This window comes from Lissotriton vulgaris, chromosome 8, assembly GCF_964263255.1.
Source record: "Lissotriton vulgaris chromosome 8, aLisVul1.2, whole genome shotgun sequence".
Classification (NCBI taxonomy): Eukaryota; Metazoa; Chordata; class Amphibia; order Caudata; family Salamandridae; genus Lissotriton; species Lissotriton vulgaris.
The window spans coordinates 1,576,597,907-1,576,622,328 of record NC_141696.1 but is presented as its reverse complement, the minus strand read 5'-3'; the positions used below and the strand labels follow the sequence as shown (position 1 = coordinate 1,576,622,328).

Sequence of the window (24,422 nt, the reverse complement as noted above, 5' to 3'; positions counted from 1 at the left end):
GGACTGTTTTTGGAAAGATGGTCGCAAGTGGTGATGACTCTGTTGGCGGCCGGCGACGTCCATTTTGTCTTTGTCTGCTGATCTCAGTTATTGCTTGGACACGCTGTGTTACTACCTCGGCTGCTGAGCGAATAAATCGACGGTCATGCCCAGGGGGACTCGCAAGGACAGGACAGGGATAATATGTTTCCCCAAATGTTGATACTAATGTGGCTGGCGGAGGTGAGGGTTGCGCGTTCTTCTGCTATAGCTATTTGCGCGGTACGTGGAAGATTCTCCCCAATTCTTACTGTATTGACTGACCTCAATTGTGCATTGTATTCTGGGGATGGATCTGGGTTTGTTGCGGGTGGGGGTGGCCGGGAGCCAGAATGGATGGCCCTCCTTCAGTTTTATAAATGTTTTTTTCTTTCTTTTCTGTAACTATATTTCGGGTACTCTTTTACGGGCGACAGGCACGCTGCTAGGGGGGGGTAAGCCATAGCCTCTGCAGGGGTGCAGGGTGGGGGTTAGGGGAAAGGGTCCTCTTTTTTGTTTTCTTGACCTTCCTTAGTGTCTATGGGTCCTTTTTTTCCTCACTTATCTTCTTCTTTGTTTCCTTTATCCTTTCTTGGGTCAGTATGGAGGTTAGGTATTGCGCCTCTTGACGTGTCTGTACTCTGGGATATTGCTAACTTTGTTAAGGTGGTCTTGCGTTCATGGGGTGAGCGGTGACTGGTGCGAAATGTGATTAGAAATCCTTCATCCTGATATGTGTAATGTAGCACCGGCACTCCGATAATGATTATTAGCTCTGTGGCCATCCTGACGCGTGCATTGCCCACTCTGTGCCCTTATGTTGATTGTATGACAACTGATCCTTCTTATTATATATTTTAAAATGAACCTTATCTGATCCTTTACCTCAGTGGTCACGTCTATTCGAAGTGCTCTTTGTGATATATGCAGTTTGTTGTAATGGTGAACGACTGAGGTGCTTTCTGGTTGACGAACGTGCTACAAATTGATTTTGAGGCCGGCCAAGATGGTTGTAGGCCCGTAACTGTATTCATGTGATGCACAATAAAGGTTTTCAAAAATAAAAAAAAAGAAACGCAAAAACTAGGCGAGCGCCACCAAATGCATGCTCATGAACTGCAGATCAGCCACCAAACATGCAACTGAGCAGGCAGAAACCATCCTCACCCATGACATAGACATTACCTTCATCACTGAAACCTGGCTAAACTTACTCTCTTCACCAAGCCTGGACATGCTTATGTCCCTGGGCTATGGGCTCATCAACAAAGATAGAAAGGATAAACGAGGAGGGGGCATTGCAATCATACACAAGGTCAACATCTCCGTGAAGGAAACAGACACCTTCAAATACAACACGTTTGAATGCCTAACCGCCTATATTAGGACAAATGACAACAAATCTCTACTCTGCAACCCCCTATACCATCCGCCAGGCAACACTACAGCATTCGGGGAACACCTGTCCGATCTGATAACCCACTGCTCACTCCGAGACTCAAACTGTTTCATTCTAGGCGACCTCAACCTACACTGGAATGAGGAAAACAACCCGCTAATCCAATCCCTGAACAATCGCCTAAAAAATTACCTTATCCAACACTGCTCTGAAGAAACATACAACAGAGGATCTATCCTAGATGCCAATATTGCCCAACGAGACATAATCCTTATCAACCACATCCCGCCCGTTGACTGGTCTGATCACCACCTCATCTTATTCCGCATCAGCCAACCGATCCTATGCAAACCTCCGACGCTGGACCCCCCTCCAAATGGACGAGAAACCTAACTCGGACCCCCCTGGCAAACCTGGAGGAAAAGATGAGATTTCTCCTCCCCATCGCCATGGATGATCTCTCCACAACTGAACTCACCTTTCACTATAACGCAACCATGACTTCCTTTTTGGGCCAACTAGCCCCCTGAAACCCAAAAAAAAGCCAGAAACATACCATCCAGATCCTGGCTCAATACGGACATAAACTCCAAAAGAAGACACCTCAGAGCCACAGAAAGACTCTGGCGGAACAACCCAACCTCAATCCTTCACAAGCAACTCTAATCAACTGGCATGAAGTACAAAAAACACATCATTAACGAAAAACGTCCTTCTTTTGCACTGCTCTTGACAAGGCCAAAGGAACTCTTCAACCTCATCAAGCAACAGACTTCCAAGCCCCCCTTCCTCGATTGTGGCCTCCAAAGAAAATAATTTTGCCAACTTCTTCAATGACAAAATCACCAAGATCGAGCTCTCCTTGGATCTCAACCGCAGTCTCCCTCACAGGAGCATGTCCGCAAGGACAGATGATATCGTACCCAATCACCCACCACAACTTTGGAAATCCTTCAACCCCCATCTCTGAATCGGTGATACTTACACTAATCTCCACCTCCAGACTCTCTTCACACGTCCTCAATCCTATACCCACCCAACTAGCTAAACAAGCATTTGCAATGCAATAGGTATCGCATTAGGAAAGTTTGAGCTATTGGTATTATAAATGACAAATTTTTTATTTATGTATTGGTTTTGAAAATAGCGAAATTAATAGCTTTGTCATTTACAATGCCAATAGTTATAACTTTTGCAAATGTGACACCTATAGCATTTGTAATGCAATATGTGTTGTATTTACGCGACTTAGATGTATTGATATTACAAATAAAAATGGCTTTTAATTTTTTTAATAATTAATACTTAAATAAAAATTATTGTAATTTATAAGTGCAATAGCTTTTGTAAATAACTTTTGTGAAGATTATGTTCATTGTATTTTATTGTGACGAAAATCCAAGAACAGAAGTGAAATATTAAAAAAAAAAATTGACATTTGTAATAAAGCTTGAAACATTGAGAGAACATATTTGAACCAGTTGTTGTTGAATGGTTGCACAGATTGATGCTGTGGTGGTGCGATAGATAGAGTGAGGGCGATAGACAGATAGAGTGAGGGCGATAGATAGATAGATAGAGTGAGGGCGATAGATAGATAGACAGATAAATATTTAGAGTGAGTGCGATAGACAGACAGATAGAGTGAGGGCGATAGATAGACAGATAGCTAAAGTGTATTTATGTTGCATTGAGTGTGTGCGTGTGTGTGCCTGCGCGTGTGTGTGCCTGCGCGCGTGTGTGTGTGTGCGTGTTTGTGAGTGAGTGTGGCTGTGTGTATGTGTTTGCGCACTTCAGGGAATCTGAGGCAGGAGATGGGTACGGCGCCGGCCTGGACGTGTGCGTCCACAGACACCAATCGCCGCTCGTGCCCGACCCCGGTCTCAGATTCCCAGGAGACGGGCAACTATAGTTGTCGAGCTGGACGCAATGCTTCGCATTGCTATCTCCAGCTCGACCTAAAAAACATAAACTCTCCCTAGCCCCGCTCTGGAGCAAAATCATAAACAGCTCCCTGAGAACCGGAACCATTCCAGACTGCCTCAAAGTAGGCCAGGTCACACCACTTCTAAAAAGAAACGGGCTTGGACACTAAGGATATGAATAACTTCAGACCTGTTTCCAATCTTCCTCTCCTATTCAAAATCCTGGAATTGTGTGTGCTCCTACAACTGACCCAACACATGGACAACATCAACCTCCTGGACCTCCACCAATTGGGCTTCCGACAAGGCTGCAGTACAGAGACAGCAATCATTAATATCATAGACAACATTTACAAGTCACTAGACACCGACCAATGCTGCATACTCCTACTTCTAGATCTAACTGCAGCCTTCAACAGGGTTGACCACCAGCTACTCATCAAAGTACTTCAAAAAAATGTATGTGCAATGGTTCTCCTCATTTCTCCAGAACCGCACACAAAGAATAAAAATCAAAAACTTCTTGTCAGACCTACACCCAGTCAGCAGAGATGTCCCCCAAGGGTCAGTTCTTTCTCTCAACTTTTCAACATCTACATGGAACCCCTCACCACCATACTAAACAAGCACTGGTGTTGCCAATAGGTTTCGCATTTGGAAAGTTGGAGCTATTGGTTTTGTAAATGACATTTTATATTTATATATCGTTATTGGCATTGTCAATAACAATATATAAATATAAAATGTAATTTACAAAACCAATAGCTCCAACTTTCCAAATGCGAAACCTATTGGCAACGCCAGTGCTTGTTTACTTATCTTGCGCAGATCCGGTCCTACTGGACGGCCCCCTCCCACCCATGTAGTACCAGTTGCTGCGCACTGCCGGCCCGACCCCTCAACCCGCGATGAACCCGACACTCTGCCCCCGTGTAGGGTTTAGCGCTTTGACGCAGCAGTTCAAAGGGGGCCCCGAGCTGGGATCGTGTAATCCGGGGTTTTGCCGCAGCTGGGGGCAGGATGGCGCTTATCCGCCTGCCGGACTGTGATCTTTACACCGCTCACACTTAGAAGGGAAACCCCCCCTTTGAAATGCAGCGCATCTTCAAACAGGCCGAGCGCACCTCGAATCAAACGCTCCGGGAAAGGGCGGGCTGAAAATCACCAACTGGAGGAGCAACTAGCGTTAGAAAGAAACGTAAAGTTGGCGTGTGAATAAAGTAAAATCTGTGTGCGGTGTAAACAGTCCGATTGAAAAATGGTGCTGTGATTAAAATTGAAAAGTGGCAGGACTTTTTACACTTAACGTCTGAAATGTTTAAGTGTATTTAGTGTAATTTTTTGGAGCATAGCTCCCTCCACCCCCCTGTTATTGGATGCATCATCGTAGCGCGATAGCAAGCACTGTAAATCCCAAGTATGTAAATATTTAAAATCTATTTCACTATCTGCTGAAGATCGCACTCTCGCTCTGGCCAAGGGTTTGACTCTTTCCCTATATGTTTAAGTATATTTACTTGCGACTCCCAACACGAGGGCAAGAAGCGGCGGTAGGCTCTAAAGTGAACAAGCACAGCAAATGTAGTAGCCTTGCACTCGTTCACCCAAGAGTGCTTTGGGGCCCCGTCACTGATAGTACAATAGAATTCAGTCTGCATTCTGTTAGACACTGCCTTGTTGGACGTTGTCAAGTCTACACGTAACAGTACCCTGCTTCCATTGCCATCTACCTGAAGTTGGATGTCTGAAGAAAACACACCCTTAACTCTAGCTGCATTTTATTTTAAAACTAAGCATCTTACAGTGGAAAAGATACAATTCAAACAGCTATAGATAAGGCAAATCAAGAAAAATTTGAATACGGCATTTGAAACGAAAAGCATAGAAGGATATTATTGTGCGTTTTTCTTTACAGAATTTAATGTTGACACTAAAAATGTCAGACCTTTGCTGGAGAAATGCGCTGAAAGGTAGGAAAGCAGCTCGCCGCTTTCCTCGAAGCCAACAAATCCCTCGACTCCTCACAATCTGGCTTCCGAGCAAAACACAGCACTGAGACCGCCCTCATCGCAGCAACAGACGACATTCGAACTCTACTGGACAATGGAGACACAGTCGCCCTCATCCTCCTCGACCTCTCTGCAGCATTCGACACAGTCTGCCACAGCACCCTTTTACAACGCCTCAGCAACATCGGACTACATGGAAAAGCACTTGAATGGATCACTTCGTTCCTCACCGGAAGAACCCAGAGAGTCCGCCTACCACCATTCAAGTCCGAGGCCACCGAAGTCATCTGTGGCGTACCACAAGGATCCTCTCTCAGCCCCACCCTCTTCAACGTATACATGAGCCCCCTCGCGACCATCGCCCGCCAACACAACCTCAACATCATCTCTTACGCGGATGACACTCAACTGATCCTTTCTCTCACCAAGGACCCCAGCACCGCCAAAACTAACCTACACGAAGGAATGAAAGAAGTTGCTGAATGGATGAAACACAGCCGTCTGAAACTGAACTCAGATAAAACAGAAGTCCTCATCCTAGGTACATCCCCCTCTGCATGGGACGACTCTTGGTGGCCGGAAGCCCTTGGAAAAGCACCCATCCCGACAGACCACGCACGGAACCTAGGCGTTATCCTGGATTCTTCACTTTCTATGAACAGACAAGTCAGCGCCGTATCCTCATCTTGCTTCAACATTCTTCGCATGCTCAAAAAAACATTTCGATGGATCCCCACCGAAACCAGGAAAACAGTCACCCATGCTCTGGTCACGAGCCGACTGGACTACGGAAACACCCTCTACGCAGGCACTACCGCTAAACTCCAAAAGAAACTCCAACGAATCCAAAACGCCTCAGCCAGAATCATATTAGACATCCCACGCAACGAACACATCTCTGGTCACCTGAAAGACCTCCACTGGCTTCCCGTCAATAAGAGGATCACTTTCCGACTGCTAACCCACGCACACAAATCACTCTACGACATTGGACCAGAATGCCTCAACTCAAGACTGTCCTTCTACACCCCCCCCCCGCCAACTACGTTCCTCCAGCCAAGCCCTCGCTACTGTACCACGCATCAACAAGACCACCATGGGAGGCAGATCCTTCTCTTACCTGGCTGCTAAAACATGGAACTCACTCCCCACTCACCTTCGCCTCACCCAGAACCACCTAGCTTTCAGAAAACAACTTAAAACATGGATATTTGACAAGTAATCCTCCCCCCCCCCCTCCTGAGCGCCTTGAGACCCTCTGGGTATGTAGTGCGCTATATAAATTCTCTGACTTGACTTGACTTGTGTCGGAGGCAAAGTGGAAAGTGGTGAGGGGGTATCGCTGGAAGCTTAACAAAGTAAACAAAACAGGGTGAGAGAAGAGGAGGAGCAGAGAGAAGAGGAGGAGCAGAGAGAAGAAAAGGAGCACTTGAGCTCAAACTGAAAGCTCAGCAAGAAAAGGTGTCAAAAGAAAACTTCAATGCAAGAAGTAAATTCAACGGTTATACAGTGTTACTCTGCACAGAAACAAAAATGAACATCTTCTTTTAAATATTTATACCACGAGGGGCAGTTTAATCTCTGTAGAAGGGATGTGTATTTATAAAGTGATCTGCACCTGGGACTTCTCATTTACAACATGCGGCTAAGCGGTGGAGTAGTGAAAATGAGTGGTAATCGGTGCCGTTCACTGAAGAAAAAAGTAAAGTTTTCAGGTTTTATTTTCCACAGCGTGAGAGCCTGGGGCGGGAATGCGAGCGAGGGGAGGCAGGCAGATTAGGAGGGAAGCCGGATGGGGGTGGGAGAGCCTGGTGAGGGGCGTGAATGCGCGAGGTGAGGCAGGCAGATTAGGAGGGAAGCCGGATGGGGGCGGGAGAGCCTGGTGGGGGGCGTGAATGCGCGAGGGGAGGGAGGCGGATTAGGAGGGAAGCCTGATGGGGGCGGGAGAGCCTGGTGGGGAGGCGTGAATGCGAGCGAGGGGAGGCAGGGGGATTAGGGAGATGCTCGTGCTTGTGTGGTCACGTGACCCGCTTTTGTGGTCACGTGACCTCACATGCACTGTGAAGAAACCGCAGTGGTTTCACTAGTCGATCAAGCCCTTGAATTTTCGCCTATTCCATTCGCAAGCGAATGGTAATAGGCGAAACCTAAAAACAACAACATCCCCTTCCACCTAGATGCAGACGACTGCCAGATCTATCTTGAAACCTCCTCCATTGACGACATTCAAAGACTCAACAACACTCTTAGTGAAGTCCAACACTGGTTATTTCTAAACCAAGACAAAACGGAATTCCTCCTCATCTCTAACAAAAAAGAGAACCCCCAAATCATAGAATGGCTTAAAGCTATTGACACCCTCAACGGCAACATCACCCTGGCTAAAATAGTTAGGAATCACTCTCGATCCAAAACTAGACATGGTCAAGCACATCAAGAATTCAGCAAAGAGCGCCTTCCTCAACCTGAAACTACTCAACAAAATCAAACAGGCCACTCAATCACTGGTGCTGTCCAGACTAGATTATGGGGACGCAGCCCTCACAGGCACGGCTAAATGCCACTTAGCTCCCCTCAGAACAACGCTCAACGCAGCAGCCAGAATGATCACAGGAGCAAAGAAATACGATTAAATATCACCTCACTCAAAGAGCTAAAATGGCTCCTAGTCGAAATGCGTGTCAAATTCAGAACTGCTTGCCTCACGCACAAAGCCCTGCACACAGGGAAACCCACCTACCTGGCCTCCAAACTGAAGAAGGCCGGTCAGACAAGGACCCTCAGGAGCTCCAATACGCTTCTCCCCATCCCACTGAAAACCTGTAAACAAAAAAATGCAGCTTGCTCCTTTTTTGGAAGTGCACCAAAAATCTGTAATTCCATCCCAGTCCACATCAGAACTACCACATCCTTCACAAAATTTAAAGTGCAGCGCAAAGACCTCTTTCTCAATCGTTCCGTCCGGTTTCGTTAGCTGCAGCCGGAGCTCTCTAGCTGGAACCTGGAAGCAGCCCGATTCTCTGACATCAAGACATCTACCTCCACCAAGTCATCAGACCTCCTTGACTTAATGCGGTACAACACGCCCAGACCTCCGTAGTGCCATAAACCACTGTGTATACTACCTCGATACTGTGTGTTTTTCCCTGATACAACTGCATTACTGCGTGATTTCCTGACATGTACGGTGTAAAGCGCTCCGATACCCTCGGGTCTGGCCAGCGCTATATAAAACTCTTAAAATAAATAAATAAGATGTGTAACGGAACAGACCTCTCAAAAACACGTATGACCACGATGGAGGAAGAACAAAATAAGGAGGAGATCCGTTGTGCTGGTGAATTGTGGGTTTCAGGAAAAGTATCAGGAGGCACCTCGGAACTGGAAGGACTTCTTCAAAGAAAAACAAGTTGTAACGCTCTGAACACTAAACTAGTTGGCAAAAGCGTGCAAAGGATGTGATCTAAAGCTAGACATGCGTGTCTGATATTGAGTAATCAGCCAGCTGTGTTCATGAGGCCTTTCCTCAGTTTTCAGTAACCTGTGTCCTAACCTCTGCACACCCTAACTCTGATGAGTTCCTGATGCTAGCTTATTGCTGTTCTCATTTCTAACAACTAGTTTTAGCCTAATACCAGCCTGGCATACTGCCAAAGCACAGCTACTCTATGCTATTAAACTATGAAACAAAGCTGTGCCTTTGAGATGCTGTCATTTACTGAGCGTGGATTCTATAAACTCATTACAGTAGTTTTGAAAATGGTTGTTCAGAAAGAGACAACACTTAAATGAGGATCATGTTCTTTCATAAGCATTCAATATATGCATTCATTAATGCAGAGATAATAAAAAAAGATACTGGCAAGGGATTTACCTTCGTTTTCTTTTTTCACTTTTTTATGTCACCTGCAATCATTTCTTGTTTGAAAATCTAAGAGATTATCTTTCACCATTTGGGTCATCGACCAAGGAATTGATAGGACTACTGAAGCATACACCTCATATCATTTCAGCATGTGTTTTAAGGTGTTCAAAAAGAGTAGACAGAAGAAACACAAAAAGGGATATTTAGAAGTTCAAGGTCCGAACTAATTAGGAAATTAAGTGACAACAAGTATTTAAATTAGAGAAGTACAAAAAAAGTAATCGGACACAGAGGAAGAGAACATTGCTTAGGTATCCAATTAGACCAAATATAAGTACTATTAAACGGTGACAATTCATGTTGTTGTAGTACCACTGTTGTGCATGGAATACCTGTATATAGAGTCCTTGTCCGCATCCATGGGTGTCTGCGATTGAACGTGGACTGGGCTGACAGTGTCGGTCGCAGGATCGGAGACAATCTGCTCTGGTTCAGTTTTCAAATCAGACACTACTTGCATCTGCAAAAGAGGATTGAAAAATTCAAGGAAATTATCCATGTGACCTTTACATTTATGGTTTCAAGAAACTGTTACCGTGTTACAAGCTTCTTAACCTTTTATCTCAATATAAGATTCCATTATTTATCTTTGACTTTGTGGTATTCTTCCAATTGGCCTGTGGCGCTGGAAATCCCCACATATATGTGCTATCCTTAGGGTAGCTTTTTCCCCTTTCTTAAATTCCATAATGCCTTCCTCTACTAAGCTTTCTTCAAACCCATTATCAGTGTACTACTGCAAGAAATGCACCAATTCTTTAAATGATTACAAATCTCATTATAGTGGCCAAAATCCAGAGTGACATCCCTCTGATGGCAAAGAAAAGTTTCAAATACATGTTTTTTTTAAAAAGTTGGCATAAACACAACTAAAGTGTTGCTAACCACTTTCAAGCGTCTTTCAAGACTTGCCAGAACCACTTTTTACGCTTCGGTTGGTTATACATTGAATTGCTTTGCTTGGTGTGTCAGCAATGCCGCATTAGAACATTTTACGCCATCACATTCTAGACACTCGGCTGGAGCACAATGAATAGACAAGCACTACTTTTTTGGGAACAATCTACCTATGCATGCTTTGTAAAGCTATGCCACTGGGCCCTTTGCACTTTCTTTAGGCAGCCCCATGTGTTTCTACCCTGTGAGTTTGACAACCTTTTCAGCCCATTGGAGGTTCTCCCTGTAACTTTATAACTTTTGTCAGCAGTCACCTAATGTGTAATGTGTAGAGCGCATGTGGATCTGAACTGATGAGTGCTGGAGTCCATGTGGCCACTCTCTTTTGTGTAGAGGGCTGTTGTTACATGATATCATACATACATACATATCTCCGGCCTCCTCCCCAGAAGTAGGTGTAGCTAGTCAGTGAGGGAAGTAGCAAGCATAGATCCTTTTTATAGACTGGTTCGGCCTGGAAGAGTGAAACCAAGATCCCCATCATTTCCTGTGTTATGCCAGTAACATGGACAATGGAAGCTTACAGACACTCAGATACGCATTTCTACCTGAACCAGTCGAAAGTGGTCTCGGAATGGGAACAGGGAAGAAAGCCGGCATATTTGTAAAACAACACCAGGAAAATGTTCTTCAAAGACTAGAGGTTTATTTGGAGTTTCAAAAGTATTAAAGCCCCTGGTTGTCTGAAGACAAGTCACCTTGATAAAGTGCATTAGTGTACAGAAAGCGTGCAATAGAGTGAAGACCAGCTAAGATAAAACCAAATTCTGAACTTCTTTTTTTTAATATAGCACTACCACCAATTTCCCTAAGCTCTTGTCCGATACATTTTCATTGATGGTCAACGCTAGGAACCCAATTCACCATATTAATAAGGGAATCCATGGTAGCTGGCAGAGCTTTAACATGCACCGCGATCGTCTTTCAAATACTACCCGACGCCATTGGGCATTAAACCTTTTAAGTCCCCCCCACATACACTGCATATGCCTTCTCAAATTTCATAGCACTTAACATTTTATTCTTCCGGCCCTGGACTGTCGGAACCTTTGCCATCCTCCAATACTGGAGGATAAATTAGTGAGCGATTGTCAAAGCTATAGAAATAAAGTAATGTTGACTTTTTACCAACTGACGGCTCACTTTTTGAGACACCATGCCATCCATCTAGACAGGAATAACTTCTTTTAAATCTCCTATCTCAGCAACAGATTGCCAATCTCTCTCTGATGGTTGACATTGTGTTCTCTCTTGTACCCTAAAAAGAAAACTAATTGACTCAACCAGCTCTCTATACCAATTTCCTATTCCGAGCACTCTGCCCTTCACTAGAGCTCTACTAATTGAAGGACGGTCACAGCTTTCACTTTTTATTGTGACCTGTGGAAAGTGTTTGGTCCGATTGAAACTCAAAAAATGTGGCACACATTGTGGACCACTCCTTGCGATTAGTACTACCCAGGAGGTAGATTGGTGTTGAACAAAACAGTCGTCATAGGTCTTAAAACCTGTAAAGATCCAGAATCTCACCTCAGAATCTGCTAAGAGGAGCCCCAGGTATCGGCCCTCCTGCAGCAACAATGACAATCCATCAAAGGGGGTCCTATAGTTTACTTAAAACACTCATCCACCTATAAATATTCCATAAAAATGTGTATCTGCTCTTCTTTGGTAGTTTAGCTACTTTAATAAAGACCGGTAGGCTATTTTCTGAATCTGGAATCATCTTAATAATAAAAAAATTATCTAGTGCTTTGCACCCATTTAAATACCTGGAGAGAATATCCGTCAAAAGGGCCTGATAATAACTTTGCATATTAGGCATCGCCAATCCTCCTTGCGACTTCTGAAGATGTAGAACCCCCAGCTGCTCCCTGGATGATTTGTTATTCCAGATAAAGCTTCTAAAAGCTGTGCCTAGTTCTTAAAAAAAACAGTTTGAGATTTTTATTGTAATATTAGAGAAAATAAATATTAACAATGGTCGCACCGACATTTTGATCATTGAAACACGCCCTATTATTTCAAGGGGAGTAGGGACCAGCTATCGAGCCTTCCCTTTCTCTTTCGCAACATTAGGCGGCCCATCTCAAAGCCACTTTTATCTTCATGAATTAACCGCTGTGCTGCTGGCGTTATACGGGTTGCCCAGATTTTCATCAATAATTCATAGTCTGTGCTGAGTAGACTAATCATTTTATATGAATGGATCGATTTCAGGTTCTTGCCTTTCTTTAAAAATAAAACAATTGTGGATTCTTAGAAGGTTGAAGGGATCTCTCCTACTTTGATATAGTTAGAAAGATCAACTGAAAAAGGGACAGGTTGGCTAGAGAAAGTCTTAAACAATTCATGGGGTAGCCCGTCATTTCCACATGTTTCCACATGTTGAATGGTAGCATGAATACTGTACGATGCTCGTCTTTGGCACAATGTATTGTGTCTTAAAGATGTAACTGTAGTGTTGTAAGAACATTTTAGCAATCTCATCCTTGTTTGTTACCCTGTTTCAGGATTCTCTAGAGATTTTATCGTGGCCTTCTCGCATTTGGTACTAGTGGTCCAGGCCAAAAACTTGCCATTATGTTGATTTTCTTCATATATTTTTTGTTGGTAGGAGTTGGATGTAGTAATCTCCTTCAAACTATAGTAGTCCCTTCGGTTTTGTTTTGCTGATGCTAGTCAACCTACCATCGGCTCCATTGCAGAATCCCGCTCTCTTGCTTCAGTTGCGTTATCTAATGCTGCCTGCAGGTCCGCTACCCGATGAGAGCATTCTTTATTCTGATTTGGCTTGCAATTCTCCCCCTAAATGTTGCCTTAAAAGCCTGCCAGATGGCGAATAAGAAGTCATTGCACTATTAATAGCAAAAATCTCTTGAATGAACTGCTTGTTTCCGTGACCCATTGATGATTAGAGAGCAAGGATCGGTCTAGCTGACTCATGAGTCTATCCCTTTTACTTGAACCAACCTCTACTACTACAGATACAAATGAATGGGCTGAAAATGCATTGGCCCAAATATCTGATTGACCTCTCGTCAATAATTATGAGACTAAAAAACTCTTGTCAATAATTTTTAGACTAAAAATAAAAAAATCAACATGTGAGGCAGTTTAAAAAAAAAGTAAAAAACATAAGTATTTTTGATATTTGATCTTCTCTCCAGGGATCTAGCAACTGATAGCTAGACTTGAAAGCCTCTATTCACCTTTTCGTCTTTGGTTTTGGTTGTTTTTTATTCCTATTTGACATATCTCTGGCCAAATCTTGAAACAAGTTAAAACAGCCTCCAAAACTCAAGGGGGCTACTGGCCGAGAACCATTTCATAAAGCTGGGTAAGAGAATCAATATTGTCACTTATTGGACCATAATATTTAATAAAGTTTAGACTCCATCCTTTAATTGCAGTTATGACCCAAATCCCTCTATCTTGTGGATCCCTGATTACCTCCCTAATTTCCCAATCAATACTGTTGGCTGCTAGTATTGCAACGCCCCTTACTGCCGCCTGTGCTGGTTTTTTCGAGTTCTATCAGCTTCAGCCGTTCTAGAAACCTTAACCAGAGTGCGGGACTTGACAGCTGTGGGAAGCTGGCCATGCATATACTATACCAAAATGAGGTATAGTGTGCACAGGGGTCTCGAGGTCAGTAGCTAATTGGCTACTGACCTTAGGGTGACTACACCCTTGGTGTGCTCACCCCACATGGGGGAGTGGGCACAATCCCTAATGCGGATTGAAGAGTGCCCGGCATCTGCAAGATGGCGACACACTGAAGAGGTGTAAACACCTTCTAGGCTGTGATAATTATTCCCGCCAAAAAGGAGGTGAGACAAGAAGGGGGTCTGCTCCTGAAAGCAGGGGAGGCTGGGGGTCGCATTACAGAGGCAGCAAGGCCTTTGAAGATCCCCTGCCACAGAGGGCTCCTCCTGGCTTGGGGGAGGTGTGACCACCTCTGCCCAGGAAAAACTTTGTTTTTGGGCTCAGGTAGCGAAGGCTCCCACCCCAGGGGTTCAGAAACATGTCTTGTGGGGGCAGGCTACTGTGTACCAGCCATGAAACCCACCAAAGGCTAGTCGTTTTTCAGGGGGCATCTCTAAGATGCCCTCTGGGTGCATTTTTCATTAAAACCCACACTGGCATCAGTGTGGGTTTAATGTGCTTGATACCAAACTGCCCAGTTTTCAGCAAAGCATTATGGTGTTGTGGAATTCGTAATGCCAAACTCCCAGCACCATATACTCTTAATGGAATTATTGCACTAACAATGTCTAAGAAGTGGTCTAGACACTGTAGGGGTACAGGGCTCATGCATCTGTACCCTCACAACTGGTCTAGTGCACCCAGCTCGGGGGGTGGCTGACCTATGCCACGGCAGTGGGTTGTAGGCATGGCACACAGGGATATGATGACCTAACATTCGGGACTGTAAAGGGTGTGCTTCAGGTCTATTTCTAATGAAACGTTATAAGCCGTTCCAACCCTGTCAGCACCCCATCTACAAAGCAATTGGAGTGTGAAGAGCAACGATTTCACGTCAAAGACTCTCCGAACAAACATCAGTGGAAAAATATGGGTCTGAGCTACAATCTTCCTGGATGTTTTTTGAATAATTTCGACACTGGTTTTTCACATACATTGTGTTTTGCTGTTTAATTTTTGCCAACATATAACAAGGGAATTATGGGGCATTGAGTATATTTGTCATGCTGCAAACGATGGTGGGACATCATCGTTGTTGAAACTCTTGAGGGGTGGGGTAGGAGTCATGCGATATTAGTTGAGTACAGGTGAGGACGGAGGACGGTGGCGCTCAATTTAAAAATTATAACGCAGAGATCGCGTTTAGCATGGCACTTGAGTTCTGGGGCGAGCAGACTGCTTGTGAAGTTGCAAGTCACTGACAGATACCTTTGAAGAAGGTCGTTGACCGACCAAAATGCATTGGGTGAAATAAATGTGACGGAGCAATGAAGTTTGTTCTACACGCCTGTGAATAGGCCCAGATGGGCAATTCTTGTGCAATTTAAGATGAGTGAAAACATGAAACTTTGTTTTTTTGACGTGACATATAAGGATGGATAAATCTGTTAAGAAACCGAATGAATTTTGACAAACACCATTGAGTACGTGGATATTTGAATCACTAATGTGTATCAGGCTGTGCAACCCTTTCGTGACAAGCAAAGGGGCGTGACACTATTCTGTGATCAGTTCGTAAGGCGCACTTGGAATGGAGCGTAAAAAGAGTGTATGCACGCCAAACTGGTAAAATTTGATTAACTAACTTTCGGGACTTTAAAGGGTGAGCTTCAGGTCTATTTCTAATGACACAGGGATGTGTGCCACGTCGACTCTTCACTTTGTTCTGCACCAAAACACGCAGCCTGCAATGGCAGTGTGTGTGTGTGTGTGTGTGTGTGTAAAGGTACAAGGCCTCTAAGGGTGGCACAATAAGTGTTGCAGCCCTTAGACGCCTTCCCTGGCCACAGTGACCTTGGTATCCATTGTACCTTTTACAAGGGCCTGGTGTGTGGCCAGAGAGGTGCAAACTGGGGGTACAAGGTACAGTTTTGAGAAAGAACACAGACCCAGATTGGCAGGGACCCAGGGCACATCAAGTCAAAGAGTATCAGTAGTCTGGCAAAAAGTGTGTGTGGGGGGGGGGAGGGGGGGTTACTGCAACTGAAACCCAGCTTCCTACACAAGCCCCGCCTCCCCCAGTCCAAAGGCCAGGAGACTCAGCCAAAACTAGGAGAGACTACCTAGTCTTTCAGGTGAGAAAGAGTAGAGGAAGGGGTCTACTCTACCTTAAATCCTTCTGTCCAGGCCAGACCCTTTGGGGTGCTGGCCTACCTCAACAGTTTCAGGACCTAATTCCCAATGCTCCTTTCCTAGCTCTTTAGTGTATTTACCACATCTTATTAGTTGGGGTTCAGAGGTGCCTACTTCTGCAAATTCTAACTTAGCTAGGGCAAAACCTAGATTATGCACAGAGGTTACCCACAGCTTAAGTAACTCCACCATAACCAATAGGGTCAGGGGCCTAACTTGGTATTTGGCAGGGGGTAGGCCACCATGCCAAGAACAGTGCTGCCATGAAGGCGTACATCCAACAGAGGCTACTGACAGCTCTTCACTGGTAGGTAAAGTGGCTAACTTACAGGCTTCTTTGGGCTCTGATGGCCTGACTGCTGTTTTAGGGTAGGAGGCCACAACAATTTGTAGTGAACACCCTTCTTCCACCCTCTGTTCTGTCAGCTGAGGAGCCACCAACTCAGGCTGGACAGTTGCCCGACTAGTCAGGTCTTTTTGTTGGCTAGGGAGGACTTCACCAGTGCCAATTTTGTAGTTCTCCCTTACTGGGGTAGAATCTCCCTGGCCCACTGGAACTGTGGCTAACAGTTGCCCGCCTTTCCTACACTGTCTCTTCTTTTTCTGGGACATACTGGTTTGAGACTACCAACCTGTCATGCACCACAGTGTGACTGGCACAGGTATATCTCAAGGCAGTAGCTGGGATTCCATTCACCAGTAGGTAGTGGAAGTGTCTACTCCCCTCTGGAATCTCCAACTCACCTTTGGGCCCATTTTCCAGTTTTATTTATTTTTAAGACAGCTAGGGTCCTTGGTGTGGTGTCCTGTCTGTCGACAGTTGTGACACCATACCTTGTTGTGATCTCAACTCTTACTTTGGTACCCAGTTTTAGTTAGTGGGGTACTTTGGGCCCACCCTCCTGGACAGGTTTTTGTGGGGCTTCCTGGGACTCCTTACTTTTATCTTTAAGAGGCTCACTGTTTTCCTCTGGGGAGGTTTTGTAACCCATTTCTTTTGGTCACCCCCAGTGGGCGTCCTGGTCACTCTTGTCTTGACCCAGTGGTCTGCCTTCCTTCCCAATTCTTGGGGACAAATTGGATCTAGGTCTGCAACTTTTCATCAATGCAATTACTTAATATGTGTTGGTTCATAAACAAATTATAAAGACCATCATAATCTTGCACTTTACTTCCAGTCAACCAGCCACTTAGTGTCTTCATTGAGTAGTCTACACATTCCATCCAGGGCTGACTCTGGGTTTTCTGAGCCCCTCTGAATCTAATTCTAGACCTTAGTAGTGAGCCCAAATCCCTCAATCAGGGTGTCCTTCATGAGTTTATAGGACTCTGCTTCTGCCTCACTAAGGGTCAGAAGTCTGTCTCTGCACTTACCAGAGAACAGCTTCCAAAGGAGTGTCCTCCAGTGAGTTTCCTTCACTTTTCTGGCTTCACAAGCCCTCTCAAGGGCTGTGAACCACTTAGTAATATCATCACCATCCTCAAATTTAGGAGCAATTCATTTGGGGATTTTGGGATCATAAGATTGCTCTCTGGCCTTATTTATTAAGTTGCTGACACCATTGATGGGTGCTAAGCCCATCTCTGCTCTTTCCCCTTCTAGAGCCAGGAGCCTGGTCTCTAGGTCTTATCTTTTAGCCAACCTTACTATAAGGTTGGCTTCATTGAGGCTGTCCTCAATGTCCTCAGTAGCACATGTCCCACCTGTGTGGGCTCTAGGTACTGAGAGTTGTATTCTTGGAGTCAGGGGCACTGGGGCCCTTTTCTTCTGTGTGAGGGGGTTGGGGGAGGAAGGTATCCTCATTCCCTCCATCTTCTTCTCCCTCTGAGTGGTCTTCGCCATTTTCAGGGGGATGGTCCTTAGCCTACCCTGCCAACAGCTCCTGGAGCTTTTGTTTGGAAGGATGGGACCCCATGGTAATATGTTTTAGTTTACATAGAGACCTTAACTCCCTGAATTCTAAGGGGAGATAAGGGGTGAGGTCAAGGTTCTCCACTCTATCTGCTATGTCATTGGTCATACTTTCACTAATAGCTGAGTTCTTGTGAAGAGTCATTGTAAAAGAAAAACTTCTAACCCCTCTTATCCCTAACTGAGGTGAGCTTTTATTTTTTTAAAGTTCTAAAAAGGACTTAACCAAGGCCCTAATAAGACTTTTAGTAATTTGTAAAAAAAATGTCAAATTCAAAAATCACAATTCTAAAGACAATTGAAGAGTTTTGTCGTGCGATCAGGTGCTGACCAAGTCAGTCCAACAAATGCAAAGTTGTATATCCTACTGTTGATCCTCCAATGAAGGAAGTTGGCTCTGTATATACTATACCAAAATGAGGTATGATGTGCACAGAAAGCAGTGGAACCCCAAAGGTAGGCAGAGGTAAAAGTAGATAGCACCTTACTCTATATTTGTGGTAGTGTGGGGAGCAGTATGGCTTTATCAGAAGGTAGTATTAAGCATTAGTTGTACACACTCAGGCAGCAAATGATGTGACACACTCAAAGACTGAACTCAGACCGATTTGTTCTTTGCAAAAATATTATTAAGTTATTTTATTTCTAGAACCGAAACAAACCATGTGCAGGTATGTGAAATAAATGCTCTGCAAAATCTTATGCAATGCTTTAGAATTGAATGCAGGTTCAAATGCAGTTGATTGAATTACGGTTAAATCAATGTTTGGAAATTACTGTTCAGATTAATATATACGTTACTTTTTAGATTACTTTTGCTAATCAGTGTGATACGCCTAGATATCTCGCGGAGACATCTCCTAGACAAAAGGTAAGTAAGTCACGTTAAGCTCCATTGCAAAGCTGCAGGCACTTCTCGCAGAGTTGCTCTCAGCGTGACTGCATCAGTGTCTCCTTCACGCAACTGCAGTGGCGGTCTTCTTCCTCGTTCAGTCTCCCAGCTTCCCGGCTATGGCACAAGATAGCGAAACCAGATCCTCAGCAGGCGGAACCAGCTCCCGCTGGAAAAAATGTCCCAGAACTCCAAGAATCAGGGTTACGAAACGGGTCTTACATCTAGAAACACGGAGTAGGGTTGCGAAGCGCATCCCTCCACCAAGCAGCATGGCGGCCCTACAGCCGGAAACGGATGTGACCTCATAGACAAGGAGCGCGACGGAACAGACTCGCCTTCAATTTAAACTAGACAACGAAGGAAGCTGTCAATGATTTCTGGGAGTGGAAATCCCGATATGTTGAATACACCCATTTTTGAAGGCATTGGGCTGGAGCTTTTTGGGATGGTCCACTTTAAATGTAAAGCAATCAATCAGAAGATTGGTAGAGTGCTTCCTATCACCTGCGAGGGTATCCAGGCGCTGGGGGGGTCCATTTGATCTGCTGAATAGCCAGGTCTTCAGGGACTGAGCACACTTGCGTATCACATGTGGCTGCCTTTAAGTGAAATCTGTGCAGTGGGATCCCTATACTTGTAGTGACAACAAGTAAGCTCTGTCAAGTATTTCTGAGCCAAGAAGACGTATACCCCTAGAGCGTAACTCTGGTCATTGGGCACAATGTTAAAACGTTTTTAGTGCCAAGTGCAAAGGAGCTATAAGCACCATTTGGTGTTAGTTCTCTGGTTTAGAAGGTGCACATATCTGTAGTGAAGAGACTTAAGCTCTTTCAAACATTGCCTATCCAGAGTGAAGACTATGCCTTCCCCATTTCACGTTTGTGATTGTCATTCTCTTGTGAGATGGCCACCCAGACCGGAGCCATTGCACATCAAGCCAGTCTATGCAAGCCTTTGGAAAAAAAAGTAGCGCTGCATATCACTACCAGAGAAGCACCCAGAAACTGAATGGAGCGAAGTCATTTAACATCTGAGCGATTCTAAGAGAGCAGATAATGATAGTCAGGACCTGGGGTGGAACTGCAGCGGTGCTGCCACGCTCCCTCCAGACTTTGTTGTAAGCCTTGAAGTGTGCAGAGACCCCTACCAGCTGACTACTGAAAAGAAGGGCCAGTAGTTAAGCCTGCTGAATGTGCCTCTAAGACGTGGATGCCCAGTTACTGGAAAACAGATTTTTTAGATACTGGCATCTTTACCCCAGATCATATCCTAAAGGGACATCTAGGGTCAACTGAGACCTTAACTAACCACTGTCCGAAACCGCTGCACAATGTTTTTTGGTCTCCAGTGACTTTTGTGCCAAAGCCTCTCCTGCACCACCATGAAGGGCCCAAGAAGAGCCTAAAAAAACAATTTTGCAAGGTTAACATTTCATCTGTTGGGTGGTGGATTCTCTGGATAGTGCACACTCTGAGTTTTTAGATGACTGTGGTAGGTGCAGAGAATGTATTTCTAAAATGCTTTTAAAAACCATGACATCATACAGCATGTATTTGTGAAGCGCATTTTCACCACAAGGGCATGTTGGCTCTAAATAACACATGTTTATTGTCAACCACCTCCCTGGTACTCACTTTATTAATCTAGGAAGGATTTAGGGCTGAGAGGACCTGCCTGGATTCAAACCTGTGACCAGGAACACATCCAGGGGTGCGTGCATTACACCACTAAGACAGATCTCCGTTCAAGGGGTCAAACAGTTCACCAACAAATATTGCGACATTGTGTATTTCGTCTGTTGCCTTCCCCGTTAAATATCCATATGCTACAGAAATGCTTCAGAGAAAGTCATGAGCAAGCAGGGTCTCCGATAAGGTTAACACAAGCCACACGGCTCACACAATATGGGGGTGTTAACATGGACAAGAAGGTGCCATGCACTTCTGGTTTTCTTTAGCGACCAGTGTTGATAGCATAGATCACTTTTACAAACCACTATAAGGTCCCTTTTGTTTCCAAAGTAAAGAACTGACTGGACATTAAAGATATTAAATGTTATCTCAAGTTTCATATGGTTTCTGAATTTCGCACCCCTCACCAACGTCTGAGTAAGATCTGATTGATCAGCCTCGCTATTCATAGAGAGTAAAGTGCTACATGGGAGAATGTAGTCATTTATCTGAGTTCAAGAGGAGTGTGGCCTCAGAATCTAAGCAATAGATCACAACCAGCATCACTCATTGTCCATAACATCGGACTGCTGTTGGAGCCCAATGAAAGCCCTCAAAGGGCTTGCACTGTCAGCAGGCTCTGGTGAGATATGTCTAGAAGGAAGCTGTTGATACTGCAGACAGATACCCTTGGTTTATGTTGCTGCACTCGCACACAAAAATGCTGCAGTGGAGAAAGCAATGCTGTATCTCAGGTTTATAGCCACCCTTCTGAATCACTAGACTTCATCTGCTGAACTATCTAACACGCCTGTTATGTCTCTGAATGTCCGAAACTGGGTAACATCTTGATGGTGTAAACTATATGTGATATTTCCTTGCAGTTCATAATATATACTCTAATTCAATGCATACCTCGGAAGGAAACTAAGAAAACACCTTGGGCATAGAGTAGTTTAATCACTAATACACATACGCCGCATTCTCAAATCATTTACTCCTCATTCTATTTACTCAAATATAATGTTACTATGTAGTAGATGTAATAATGCCGTGTTAATTATCTCTTTCTCAAACTGCTCTACGCTGCATCTTTAAAATTGTACCCACAGTGAATCAAATATCAGACTACTAGGCCCAGTAATCTGTAAATTGTTTGGGCATCAAGGTGGCGTTGCAGACTAGTGTTGGGGAGACATCACAGAATTTGAACATTTGCTGGTGGTTGCCTTCCCTGGTGCCATGGGCAGGTTGGGATTACTCAATAGCCTTACTGCTGTGAGATAGAAAGTGAACTGCTGATGACCCTGACTACTGAAAGAATTCTACCAGGCCCAGTATTTGCATGAAAGAAAATCGAAGGCTCTTGGGCTACCCAGGAGCCATGAGTTTACTCCTGTCGAACTAGCCTGAAAGAAGAACGACCAGGGCTGTGGAGCCGTAGAGACTATTTCCAGGCTTTTCTCTAGTGATCCTGTATTGTGCGAAACTTGATGAATATTCCCACATCGGTCTGTTCCAGTCTCAGATGGCACCGTACATTCAATCCGTGAAAAGGCTAAAAGCCAGTTAGGGGATGTAAGTGGTTTTAAAAACAACAGACCTGTGACCTATCCAGATATTGTCACCTCGACTCCTGCCAACAATGACTAGGGCAGAGGATAAAGAAAATCCCTTAACTGAACAAAATATCCAGCTCTGAGGTAAACACCATTCATAAGGAGAGAAGGGTATTTCTGAGTATGCTATTCCAGCTCTTCCCTTCCAATTTAACTCTTTTACGTCACTTACTGAAGAAAAGGTGGACGCCCTTTTAAAAACCACTAATTCGGAATCACCCACAGACCCATGTCCTCCGGAGGGTCTTCACCCAGTCTCCAAAACCATTGCCGCTCAACTACCATTAGATTTAAATTTGGATTTGAACTCAGGCTCTTTTCCAATTAGTTGGAAAAAGGCCTCAATTCTGCTACTGGTGAAAAAAAACTTACACTTGATTTTGATAAGTATAGGCCGATCTCACGCCTACCGCTTTCAGCAAAATTACTAGAAAAAGCCATGATCCTGGAGCTTATTTCTTTCTTAGAGACCACAAAAAGCCTCGACTCTGCACGACACAGATTTATATCAAAAGATAGTACAGAATCAGCTCCCCTACTAGCCACCAAAGAAATCAGGACAATTGTGGATGAGGGAGACAGTGAGGCCTTGATCCTGTTGAAACTATCTGCAGCATTTGATACGCTTGACCAGGTCACCTTGGTCAAGAGCCTCAAAGACATGGGAATAAAGGGGCCAGCTTTCAGGATAACTGAATCACTCTTATCCAACAGAGAGCAAGAGGTGACCTGGGGTGAGTACTCTCCTACCCCTTCAATCTTCATTGGGGGGTCCCCAAGAGATCCTTATGGAGTCCCACCTTGTTTAATGCATACATCTCAAGTTCAAGTTCAGAGATTTGTATAGCGCACTACTCACCCAGAGGGTCTCAAGGCGCTTGTGGGAGGGGGGGAGGGGGGGTACATTACTTATCGAATATCCAAGTTTTAAGTTGCTTTCTGAAGTTATGTTATGTTATGTTATGTTATGTTATTTATACTTTTGTATAGCGCAACGGTTACTCAAAAAGAGTGTCCCGGCGCTTTAGGTAAGGAGAACTGATTCACAATAACATAACACTTTAAAAAACAGCATAAAACACACAGGGAAAAAAGGGACTGCAAGCGGGACTACTGAGTAAACAACCAGGTCTTAAGACCTCTCCTAAAGTCAAGCAGATTAGAAGCCCCCCTGAGAGGGAGCGGAAGCGAATTCCACATCTGTGGGGCCAGCAGGCTGAAGGAGCGGCCACCCAGGCGCGCTCTACTAACACGAGGAACAACCGCCAAGAGCAAGGATTCTGATCTCAGGGAGTGAGCCGGATGGTAAAAGGCCAGTCTCTTTTGGAGATACCTTGCTCCCACAGCATGGAGAGCCTTGTATGCCAAAGTCATAGCTTTAAAAGCGATCCGTTTACGGATGGGTAGCCAGTGCAGAGTCAACAGCAGGCCCGAGGCGCTAGTACGCCTATTTAGACCAAAAATGGCCCTGGCAGCCGCGTTCTGCGCAACTTGAAGCCGCTGCAACAGGTACTCTGGTAGGCCCAGGTAGAGAATGTTGGCGTAATCCAACCTGGAACCTATCAGAGTCTGCACAGTCAGCCTCCTGTGCTCCTCCGACAGAAGAGGTAAGAACCTCCGCAGCATCTTTAATAGACCGAAACAGGTGCCGGTCACTCCAAGGATCTGGGCTTTCATCGTCAGCCCCTTGTCCATCTTAACCCCCAAGTTTTTGGCCATAGGGGAAGAACCGGACGGAGGGAACATATCGATGGGCCACCAGGCCTGCCAGCTAGGCTCCGTATCGCACCCGAAGAAGAGTACCTCAGATTTATCGGAATTGCACTTGAGGCTGTTCAGTTGGAACCATGTGAACACCGCCCCAAGGCAATTCCGGATACTCTCCCCGTCAAAGTCCGCCCCTCTCTCACAAGAAAAGAGGAGCTGTGTGTCGTCGGCATATGACACGATCCGGGCACCAAACGACTCCACCACCGCCGCCAAAGGGGTCATAAAGATGTTAAAAAGGGTCGGGCTCAATATAGAGCCCTGAGGGACCCCGACTCCCAAAGGCGGCATCGCAGCGGTGTCAGGCGGTGTCCAGACCGTTTGCCGGCGGCCAGCTAGAAAGGACGAAAACCAGCTGAGCACCGTCCCCCTAAGACCAATCTCATAGAGTCTTGCGAGAAGGCCATCATGGGGGACGGTGTCAAAAGCCGCCGACAAGTCCAACAACACCAGCATGACTTTGCCCCCGGTATCCAACACCCCTT

At 45.0% G+C, this 24,422-nt stretch overlaps 1 protein-coding gene across 2 annotated transcripts in view; it reads right to left on the bottom strand.

Annotated features, from left to right (window-relative positions):
• PKNOX1 (PBX/knotted 1 homeobox 1) overlaps positions 1–24,422 on the bottom strand; it is a 362,665-nt gene that overhangs the window by 220,447 nt on the left and 117,796 nt on the right. For both annotated transcript variants that reach the window (XM_086935872.1, XM_086935873.1), the window contains one exon: positions 9,609–9,736. In XM_086935872.1, the coding sequence (XP_086791998.1) occupies positions 9,609–9,736 (128 nt within the window). The remainder of the gene's footprint in view (positions 1–9,608; positions 9,737–24,422) is intronic.